The sequence below is a fragment of the Morone saxatilis genome, unplaced genomic scaffold (assembly GCF_004916995.1).
Source record: "Morone saxatilis isolate NCDOM2014 unplaced genomic scaffold, NCSU_SB_2.0 Contig23, whole genome shotgun sequence".
Lineage (NCBI taxonomy): Eukaryota > Metazoa > Chordata > Actinopteri > Moronidae > Morone > Morone saxatilis.
Window position 1 is genome coordinate 17,208,572 of NW_023339796.1, and position 11,332 is coordinate 17,219,903.

General features: G+C 41.8%; 2 protein-coding genes across 3 annotated transcripts; one reads left to right on the plus strand and one right to left on the minus strand.

Annotated features, from left to right (window-relative positions):
• Positions 1-250: 250 nt before the first annotated feature.
• On the minus strand, positions 251-7,192 carry cpdp (CPD photolyase). 2 transcript variants are annotated; one of them, XM_035670491.1, is made up of 10 exons: positions 6,971-7,192; positions 6,402-6,745; positions 6,167-6,315; positions 5,211-5,393; positions 4,809-4,967; positions 3,981-4,179; positions 2,487-2,639; positions 2,170-2,291; positions 1,889-2,048; positions 251-1,789 (listed from the first exon to the last, which is right to left on the minus strand). In XM_035670491.1, exons 1-10 carry the CDS (start codon positions 6,991-6,993, stop codon positions 1,641-1,643), a joined length of 1,641 nt encoding a protein of 546 aa, XP_035526384.1. In that variant the 5' UTR covers positions 6,994-7,192; the 3' UTR covers positions 251-1,640. The 2 variants fall into 2 exon arrangements, with proteins under 2 accessions (XP_035526384.1, XP_035526385.1); XM_035670492.1 differs by having other exon boundaries at positions 1,619-1,789; positions 7,073-7,192.
• On the plus strand, positions 7,185-11,325 carry LOC118334563 (UAP56-interacting factor-like). The gene is made up of 9 exons (XM_035670493.1): positions 7,185-7,391; positions 7,549-7,689; positions 7,781-7,944; positions 9,153-9,301; positions 9,429-9,501; positions 9,644-9,699; positions 9,911-9,985; positions 10,157-10,283; positions 10,764-11,325. The coding sequence occupies exons 1-9, from the start codon at positions 7,319-7,321 to the stop codon at positions 10,863-10,865; spliced, it is 960 nt and encodes a 319-aa protein (XP_035526386.1). The 5' UTR covers positions 7,185-7,318; the 3' UTR covers positions 10,866-11,325.
• Positions 11,326-11,332: the final 7 nt, after the last annotated feature.

Genomic DNA, 11,332 nt, shown 5'->3' on the forward strand with positions numbered 1-11,332 from the left:
CAGACCTCAGTGTAAAAAGAGCTGTGAACTGTGGGTATACAAAGCTGTGACAGTAGTTTTCTGTCACTCTAAGATCTATTTAATAAAACAAGAGGAGTCCCCCCAACAAAAAAGCATGAAAATTACCAGCAACATCCTCTTTGAGTCAGTGCTGATGTATTGCTCAGTGTAAAAAGTTAAATATTGGTATTCCAGTAGGCCTGCTGTTTAGGTGATGGATTAAACAATTGAAATTGCATGTGAATCACAGCACATCTGTTTACAGTTGTGGCAGAGGTAGAACATCTTAATATGGACATCCTTGTCAGCTTGTGCATCAACACTGCCCCCCAATATAAGCATGGATTTATTGTTGGACTTGTCAGGAAAGCACATGAAGTCATATCACTACCAAAGAAATGAATGTTAGGACAGTCACAGTCAGGTTTCCCTGAGGAAAATAATTAATGCATGAAAACTCAGTTCTTGTCTCACTCACAGTTGTGCTGCTTTCCATCTTATCAAGAATTAATTAACTCTTAACAAATAACCAGTATGCTAGAAACCAGTAAATTACAGTCTAACATATCACAGCCACTGTATTATTCTTATTCTCTACAACTATTATAACTGCTTTCAGATATGTAGCACATGAAAGCACAATCTTGGGAGATAAATATCGCTTTCCCTTAAAATGAACTAACGCAAACGAAAGAGGCCATAGCACAGAGGAGGTTCCATATTGTAATTGTAAAAGTGGTATGTTACCTGAAGGGACAGTTTTATCCAGTACAGAGGGTGCAGTTAATTAAGTTGAGTAGAAGTAGATTTTGTTTCTGTGCTTAATTACATTGATGCTTAATAAAACCACAACTGTGATGGCACCCTGTCCCTGCAAATACAAGGATGTAATATTTTTTGTTTCCCGTTTTAGATACAAACAAGTTTCTCTAATCAGATTTTTTGTTACGCATTTGTTGACAGTTCATGCTGCACTGATATGCTGGTTTGATTTAGAGTAGCTTTTAGTTAACAATACTTCAAAGTCTGGCTATGTTTAATTCTAAATTAAATTTAAATGCAACCGATTCAAAGTGATTGTGGGTGAATGTTTGTTTTTGAGTAAAGAATGCTAGTGGCAACATATGCTTCATTTCAGGTCTTAGAGATAAATTACAGCTGGTGAACTGTAAATAAATGAAGATATTGTAATATAAGTCAACAGAAAATGGTTTATGACTAACATCGGTTACAGTTTTGGTATGAAATGAGTTCCTCTATAAGAACAGCATGTGCTGTGGAATCAGTTATTGAAACACAAACAAGGCATCTTTTGTACAAAATAGAGTTTACAAAGTAAAAAGGTTATTTGCACTTATGTAGGCACAACAGATCATAATCTAAAGTTAAAAAAGTAACAGCACACTATACAGTAAACTACTGGAAAACAGCTTACAGTCTTGATAAGCGTAAACAATATGTCTGAATATTTCAGTAAAAGGAACAGCGCAAAAATAATGCAATTTGGATAAAACAAGCAGTGAAGAACAAAGAAAAGCTGAAAATCCCCCCGTTAGAGGCTGTGACGCTTCCTGAGGTAAAGGTGTAGGAGATGTCGGCTGTCAGGCATTTTATTCCCATCTTTCAAAACATTATATGCTTCAAAGGTTTTTAGGACAGTACTTTTTTTCAAACTGGGCAACGTTGAACTTCCGAAGGCAGCCTTTGTAGTTCATGTAACGGATCTTTCCGAAAATGGGTCTCTCTGCCCAGCCCTGGTCATGGATGCCACAAATAGACCACATACAACCTGCAGGATGAAACCATAGTGTGGAGGGCATTAATATGCAAGAAAAGTAATTCAGAAAATCAGCGGCGCACAAAAGGAGCATTTAATATATGTCCTCACCGACAAAGCCATTAGGATCCTGGCCATCCAGCTCATAGCGATCGTTTAGGTACAGAGCTATTGAGAGCGCCTCCTCGGGTGAAGAAGTCCACTCCAGAATCTTTTTGGCCCAGTACATCCTCAAGAAACCATGCATCTTCCCCTCAGTCACCACCTGGTACTAATGGAGACGTGCAATAAACAGCAGTAAGTTTGACACAGCAAGCAAATGAGTTTACATCAGAAACAGCTGAGTGAGAAGACCAAAGAAGATCTGTTGTGTTATAGACTACTTTTTGTACCTGAGCAGCGTTCCAGAGTTTGTCATGTGTCTTTGCTTTCTCCAGCTGCTCACGTGTGTATAGATACGGCCTCTTGTCTTTGGCATGGTCTTTCAAGGTCTTCTGAGCCCACTCATACGCACCTGAGTATAAAAAAACACATGCAACACAACAACATTTTTAAGAAACAATCAGAAAGCAAAAACAACTTCCAGAGCTGAATCATTACAAAACATACTCCATCAATTTATACATTAACTCAGCTTGTGAGCAGATGACTCATCTAAATGGGCCACGACAGAGTGAACAAGATGCAATTTAATGAGACCTCAACTGACCCTCCACGCTGTCGTATTTCTTGTTGTAGAAGCAGAAGTTGTCAGTCAGCTCCCTGCGCACCACCAGCTCCTCGATGAAAGAGGAGACCGACTGACCTGCGCTCTTCCCACTGTGCTGAACTTGCAGCGCCACCCGCTGGGCTGAAAGGTGGCCTGATGGGAGGAAGAAGAGATTGTTGAAAAGGATAAGCAAATAGGCAGATAAAGATGGACAGAATAAGGAGGCAGTGATAAAAGCCCGTCTTCCCCAGTTCAGAGCTGATAAGAGGAACTTTTAAAGCCACCCTAGTTTGTAGTCTGTCTGGTTTCATGGTCGTTCACTTTGAACTCAACTGAGGATGTTAATTATCTCCACAACTTAACTTTAGATAAAATGGCATCCAGTGGTTTAATGGCACTGTTATGCAGTATGAGCATACAGGGTATCTCTATTATCCAATGTGTATAGCATGGTGGTTTATATAATGAACTTTTGTTTTGCAAAAGGACAAACAAGTTCTGTTCAGGTAAAGAATCCAATAAAAAAGCAGAACAATGAGCTACTTATAATGCTGTACTGAAAACCATTGTGTGTACGGCTCAGAATTAGTAGTAGTAACATCAAAGGTGTTGTGAAATCAATACCTTTAGTCTTTTTGGAGATTAAAACAAGCTTTTAAAAAAGGTTTGACGGTTGTCAAAAGCAGATATAAACTTGAGAACGCCTGGCTAGTGGTAGAGCAGATGGTACTACAAGCAAATAATTAGACAATGCAATGTCAATTTCATCAACTGAGTAAAGAACAGAGGCACTAATATTGATCCTTGTGGGACACCTTTATCAACCATTTTAAACCATCAACCTTAAGTCTACCAGAAAGTTGTAGCAGTTATTGTACTTTGACCAGGTCTAAAGCTTGACTGGAGGACTTTATTTTCCTCCAGAAAGATGCAGAGATGTGAGTTGATTCTTGAATTTTAGACAGAGAGGAAAGCTTAGATATAAGCCAATAGTTGTTTGGGTCACATATGTGGAAGTAAATGTAAGAAAGAGTAAATTTATAAGCGCTAATGCAGAGATGCTGCAGAAATGCTGCAGAAATTTACAAAACCACCCCCCACCCACCCCAAGGACATGCATAAAATGATTGATCATTTTCATGGTACTCAAGGTTCCCACACCTTCCTAAACATCAAATTCAAGGTCTTATCAAGGACTTTTCAGGCCCAGTTCCCTCAAATTCAAGGACCCAACATGGCATCGTTTGAGACACGGATCAAGGTTAATTACTGTTACAACACTAAAAATGTATATAACGAGCACTTGCAGACTTCACAGAAGCTCATAAAACACAATTAAAAAGAGAGTATAACATAAATAATAATAAAAAAAATATATCAAAAGAATTTCAATGTCTACTCTGGTGCAAAATAAATTATTCAAACACTTTCAATGATCCATGTCTTTTTATAAAACCCTGATTAGGACCCGTGGTAACCATGGGTACTACTGACCAAAGCGGATCCAGGGGGAGAGCTGGCTGAGGGCGGGAGCGTTTGGGTCATTGCGTTGGGTGTCAAACAGTTTAAGGCGTACATCAATAAAGGACTCCAACATGGCCATCCCTGCCTTGGTGCCAGGTTTAGCCCACTCCGTCTCTCCCACTGCTCTGTCAAGCTGCAGGGACGTTAGGGTTTTGTCCCAGTCTACTGGCTGTAAGGTGAAGGTGGGAGAAAAAGGAGAAAAGAAAAAAAAAAAAATCAGCAGAGGTCACAGCTGACAGTGATGAGCTAAAATATACACTGTTTTTTTAAGAAAACTGCAAACTTCAAAAGAGGTGAAGAAAGTTCTGAGCCTTTCACCTAGCTTACGTTATCAGGAGGCTCAAACCCGTGACTGGCATATCAATAATGGTACTGCAGTGAAAGCACACACTCCTGCGGCTTTAATATGTAGTGCTGGGAAAGAAATTTAACTTTTGGACAGTCAAAAAAAAAAAAAAAAAAAGTCTACTGTTTATATTCACTCGTCAATAAATAATGTGTATCACAGAGGAGCTGCTGAAGGTTGAAAGGAAGTGCTTTATTGGAGCAGTGTGACTTCCAAACTCCCCATGAATGAGCTCACTGACAGCCCACTTTCCTTTGTATTGATCTCAGAAAACACTTCCAAAGCAATGAATATTTTTTAGGAGAAGAGGATTGTGTTTGTGTTGTCTTATCCAATCCAAAAGTCCTTAAATATTACATAAATACACGACTTCTTTCTCCTCCTTACAATAGCATAATAATGTTTATTCACAACAATCCCACTGTGGGCTTCACTGTTACTGCACCACTTACTTTGGCAGTTCTTGTAGCTGTGTAGGGGTGTTTCTCTACCAGAGGAAAATCAGTAAGGAACTCTGGCAGAAGTTTGGTGATTTTTCCTCTGATGGTCCTGGCGGCGTACTCGAGCTTAGGCGATGCTACCCAGCAGGGAACAATATTGTGGGCATCAACCTATAAAAAGAAAATTAGTTTTTTTGCCATATAACAGACAATGAAGAAACACTGATAGTACAAATACTAAATTAGAGGGAGGCCAATTACATCATTTGTTTCTTTATGAACCAGTGTGGTGGGGATAATAAATAAAACAAAATGGAAAAGACGAGGGAGGAAGCAAACAATAATATCCACTGGCAAAGAAACAGAACGCAGAGCATCCTATCACCCTCTCCCTCTCTGGCAGCGAGTGTGTACCTGCATGAGGGGAATGTCCTTTGGAAGCCTTTTTTTGAGGTCCTCCACCCACTGCAGTGGCTCTCTGAGGGGGGAGAAGTCTGTCACCACGGTCCCGAGGCTGCGGTCTGACACAAAACCAGGGAGAACATCCCCTGCAGAACCATGCAGCAAGTGGAACTGGATGTCCAAGGCTTTGCACTCCTGTTTGTTTGGGGCAGAACAACAAAAGTTAAGCAACATAGACTTGGTTGTGGGTTCAAGTACCTAGATCACAAATACAAAATGTTTTTGACTTGTGTTTCTTCTAAATGTCCCTCAAGCCTAGAAAAAGAATTGTATTTAGTACTTTAAACTCAGTAAAGAAACATGTAAGGGTGCCACTTTCCCAACTTTTCTATTGATTCATGTTTTATTGTTTCATTACTCACTTTACGAGGGCTGCAAACGCTGGTTTTCATTATTGATGAATCTGTGAAATGTGTTTCTCACTTAATGGATTTAAAACCTTATACACTAATCAAATTGCCATTCACAATTACCCAGAGCCCAGAGCCAAGTCTCCAGATTGCTTGTTTTCTCCGACCAACAGTCTGATTTAATAAAAAATTAAAGCTGTCACTTGTCGTCGCTAGTGATTTTTGGTTGTTTGAGAAGCATGAACCTGAGTGGGTTTGGCATTTTTAATTGTTTATTCACCTAAACAATTGCTACACCCTCATCGTAACTGATTAATGTGCTAATAAAATGTAAAAAATGACAAATGCCCACCTCAAGTCACCAAATACAGATTTTGAATGTTCACTTTCAAATTATGTTCAATAAAAAAGAAAGCAAAAAAGTGTTTGGTGGCATTAGTTGATCTTTACTAACTGTATTAACGTATTGTAATGTATGACTGCCAATCAAATGAATATAGATGAACCGACTAATGCACTACTGGAATTTATGACTCTGTTAAATAATGAAGTCGATACCTTTGCAACTTCTTCCAGACCTTTCAGCATAAAGCTGTAATGTCTCAGGGTGGACAGTTCTGATTCTGGGACATGCAGGCACACACAGACGTGCAGAGGAAGGTTCTCCTCCACAGCAAGCCGCTGGGCATGGACCAGTGCCCAATTATCTGAAACACACAAAATATATTGCCAATGGAGATACAGAGAAAATACAAGCTAGAACAGGCCTCTCACTGCACTGCTGGTAGTTTACCTTGCACTCTGTGGTCTCTTAACATCCAGTACAGGACACCCTCTGAGCCCTGCTTTATCTTTTCAGTGTCTGATAGAAAACGGAGGCGCTTGTCATTGAATTTCATCTCCTTCTTCTCTGTCCTCTGCTGCTCCAGGAGCTCTTGCAGCCAGCCCCCAGCTCTCCCCTTCTTCTCCTCCTTCGTGGCGGCCAACTTCTGCTGCTTGGCACTGGGCTCTTTAGCAGCAGACCTCGCCTTGCGTTTTTTGTCAGACATGATGGTTTGACTGTTGAATGGCTTCCTCAGGCAGGAGAATACTGAAGTGGGACTCGAAAGTGTTCTTCGTGCAGAAGGAAAAGACGAGCTGCAGGTAAACCCCAGTGGAAAAAAGTGAACAACTCAAGATAACACCGTTTGCAAAACATTACACAAACCAAAAGTTACGTAAAGAACCGTGTGTTGGACTTATTTGTGAAGTCAGAATGCATTAAGAAACACACGCCAGATGTTAAATCATAGAAATAAGTGAAAAAACACGACGACTAGAGCTTCTCACTCAAACCACAGTCGCGTTGAAGAGATAACTTACCTCCTCCAAATGCAGTGCAACATACAATGAATGATACGTTGAGTCGGTCTGTAAAAGCGTTCACGGTATTCTGAAGCTAAACGAAACAAACGTAGTACTTACGAAGGACACGTCTGTCGCTACTGAATTTCCTTTATACGACCAGTAGCATGAGCACGCTGGTTTTTAGGTTTTGTAACACAGTTATTGTTGTTGAACTGCATTTCCCACAATGCGCGGCGGCGTTTACGTTCGGGGGAGGGTTCGTGTCTGTTGCCGTAGCCTCAAAAGGAACAAACTGCTGGCACGGTTAACAAGTATTATTGTTTTTCTCTTCGCACCTGGGATTGTCTGTCGCGGTTTTAAAGTATGAACAAAGGTGGTTTTCCAGCAGGCCGGGGGAGGACTCCGGCGGTGCCCGATAAAGTCGACATGTCCTTAGGTAAGATGGCTAACACCAACGTTACTAAAATAGAGTAGGCGCTAACGTTAGCTACAGTCCACTGGTGCCAGGTTGTCAGCGGCTCGCTAGCTGAACTGATCTCATTTGAGCATTCAGACGGCCTTGTTAACCATTGCTCGTGTGTCAAATTGAACAGATGACATAATTCGGTTGAACAAAAAGGAGCAACAGTTCAAGAGGAGACAGGCCACCGTGAACCGCCGACCAGTCAAGAGGAAAGGCACTTTAACCCAAGCAAAGGGGGTCTCGTCCCGGGCTGCTGGCCCCCTCCAGAGAGGTGTGTGTGTGTGCTGGTAACCATTTTCATGTTTATGTCCAAACGGCTCTGTACGTTACATATGTAATGACACTAATATTATGTTTACCAGGAGGGGGCGTGCCCCGAGGAGGAGCACCGAAATTAAGAAACCGAAGGGTCCCTCCACCACCGGGGAGACGACGGGGTCAAGGGGTCATCACAGGACTGGCAGCCCGGCGGCCAGCTGCCCTGCTCAAACGGGTCGGCACATTCAGCAAAGCAGCAATCAACCAGGTAATGGAGGACACACTGGGGGGGAGAGGACACACTGGGGGGGGCGATAACCACGCTGCAGACTGCTGGCAACACTGATCTCTGCACACATCTCATTGTGGGATGGTTACATTCATTGAAGGAGTGGTGTCAGCTGTTTGCCCAACGAGTTAGACTGACTAAAACAGCCCTTTCCCCCAGCTTTATTAGATAGAAGATATAAGAGGAAAAAGAGAAGAAACGGTGCTAAAGATTAGACGGTTCAAATTCGACACACTGAAACTCTCTGTGGTATTGCACTGAAGCTTGATCACCTTCTGCAAGACCTTGCACTTGTCAGAAGTTGACAAAGAGAAGAAAAGAAAAAAAGAAGAAAAGATGGAGCTCAAGTGCATTTTCAAAAAGCATGTGCATTGTTATTTGTTTCCTTGGTAACCGAACAGCCTTGCGTGCCTACTGTACGAGCACGCGCACCAACAGACTGAACCCTTTCCTGCTGACCTGAATCTTCCCGACCTTCATCGCGGGCAGAGGCAGGAGTTCTCTCCACATCCTGTCGCCTGGCAACAGACATCAGCAGCTGCCGTCTGGTATCCAGGAAGCGCTAACTCACTTGGTTAGCTGCCCCTGATGTTGTCTGCTCCAGATGAGACGACCTTAGAAACTTTTCCATTTCCCATCATCCCTGAATTGTGATATATTTATAGTTAGTAGAGCTTAATGAGAATCTCAGCGGACGTGATTGGAACTTTGAACCTACATAGCCCACCACAGCATCCTTAATTGATTTCCCCCCTCTCAGTAAGTTACTGTATCATTAAAGCTGTGTTTTACAAACCTAATCTTCAGTTACTCTATGTCATCCCCCTTGGTGATTCATCGACCTGTTCTCATGCTTATTAACATTGTCTTTAAATTCTTAAATTGAATTCATTTTTTCAAATTATTTCCAAAGCGCATATAAAAAGTCAAGCCTGATCTCGTGCAAATTCTAAAGATATATATATATATATATCCAAGCAGATTGGGGTTGATACTTTTTAGCATTAACCTGGATCACACTGTTTATATAAGATTTGCCTTTTTACAGATGGAAATTCAAATGGGTTTGTTTTGTGAAGTGATGCTGGTTCATAATGTAAACATGGTAAAAGAACTAAAGTAAGATAGTAGAGTTATGATTTTAACTCATCGCCTACCATAAAATGACGTGCTTCACTGTCTTTCAGAAAACAAGACAGAAAACAAAACCTTTCATTCAGCGCCCTGAAGCTCAGTACAGGAAGCCAGAGGTACAGAGGCGGCCGTACAGGCACCCCGATCCACAGAGAGCCCAGAATGCGACATCGGTCAGGAGACCATTTCAGCTGCAACGGCGGTGAGAACACCTTTGTAACAACGCGTGTACAGTCCTACAGTGCCCTTGTGCCAGTGTATAGTTCTCTCTGAAGACCTGCACTGAATACACAGCTCTATTTTGATATGTTTGTGTTGCACCCATGCAGACCACTGCCGCCTGTCCAGCAGACTCAGAGAGAAGCACGTCAGGCCACATTTCTCTTTCGCAGGGGACTCAAGGTACACAATGGTTGTGTGAGGCTTTTCTGTTAGCATATGTAGCATAGCCTGTTTTTATCTGGGTGTTGAAAGACTTAAATCTATCTATAAATATCAATACACCGCTTTGTTTATTCTCCATGTCCAATGCTCCATATTACAGGTACAGGCACAAGTGCAAAAGCCGAATCCTCACACTCCTCCAGTCAGAACTCGCCAGTGAGTATTCTTAGATCTCCGAGTCTATTTTGCCTCATTGTTGGTCGTTACTAGCTGATTGCCTGTGTTACTCTGTATGTGCACGTGTGAGAAGAGGAAATCGCGAGGAGGATGTGAATATTTGGAGGGGAACGAAGACCATTGTTTGCCATTTTAGGGTCAGTGTCTGTTGTTTGTGTGATAATGTGCAACTTTCCTGTTTGTCCACCAGGTGGCGCACATCATCTACCAGCAGTGGAATCTTGACTGTTTCAATTGACAACCCAACAGCCAGGACGCAGCCTGAGTAAATATCACAAACCCTGCACAATCTTTACACTCTGCTTTTATACGTCGATTAGGAAACAATTTCTAAAATAAAAATGTTTTTTGTTCATAGTAACAGGAACATTTAGAAATATAGTTAGTTAGTTATTACCCTCACACCTCAGTCAGCGACTGTGTGTCTTCTTCGTAGACCTCCCACTGCTTGGACCCTGCATCCCCCAACAGCCACCTCTGCTCCCATCAAGGTGGAAACGGTGGAGAAGAAAATCCCAAAAGGAGTGCCTCTGCAGTTTGACATCAACAGTGTTGGGAAACCGGTGAGAGACTTGACACACAGGCAGAGGACCATTTTAAATGTGTTTATATCCACATTGGGCTTCACGCACTAACATTCTCTTAAATTTTTCTGTTAACATAAAAAACACATAAAACACGCCAAACACACTCTTACCTGTGTCCCCAGATGTGCTGAATGATGAATCCCACTTGATCATAAATTGAAGGCGTGAGGCTGATTGTTTAGTAGCATAGGTAATGCCCCCTAAACATAAGGGCAAGGGTTAATGCCTTGTGCCAACTCTGGAAAGAGATGCCACCAAAAAAAGGATGGGTGGATAGAAAAATGACACAAAAAACGACCTCAAAAGCGCTCAATAATAAGAATCACAAAAGGAGTAATTTTGAATATGAACAAAAATAAGAGAAAATATGTTTGTATATCACTTTCTGCCAATTGTCTCCAAAACACTGCTCCCCAAAGTGTTTAACAGGTCTCTGGTGTACTTCTCTCTCCACAGCAAACATCGATGACCTTGAACGAGCGATTCCGCATCCTGAAAGATCAGCGCACCGCCACAGCACAAAGCGTTAAAGGCAGCAGATTTGTTACCGTGGGTTAGCCGGGCAAAAAAGACGATGACAAGTAATAATACTAAGAAGCCCTTTTGTCCTGCTCAGATCCACACAGTGACCCCCACCTTTCTGACGGAGGGGACGCGCTGAACCACCGACTGACGTTACTAATGAGAGGGAGAGAAAATGTGGGACACGTGAGCACAACATGCGCAATGGCTCAGCTGTGAGAACACAAGTGTGCAAAGTGTCAATGGACGTTGGTTTAAAATAAGTTCCCATTCATTGTCCATATCATTGTACTCCACTGTTTGTATTGTGGACGTCCTATACTTTGGACTTGGAACTGTTGACACTATCAAGAAGACTGCTTGGATAGGATTTCTTATTTAGAGAGAACTGCTATGTATTTGCAAGGGTGACAAGTATGTTCCCAATACCCGTTTTTGACATTTTTGAGAATTGTTTTCTAATGTTTCTTCAAATAAACAAATTTCTCTTTCAAGATTTGGTA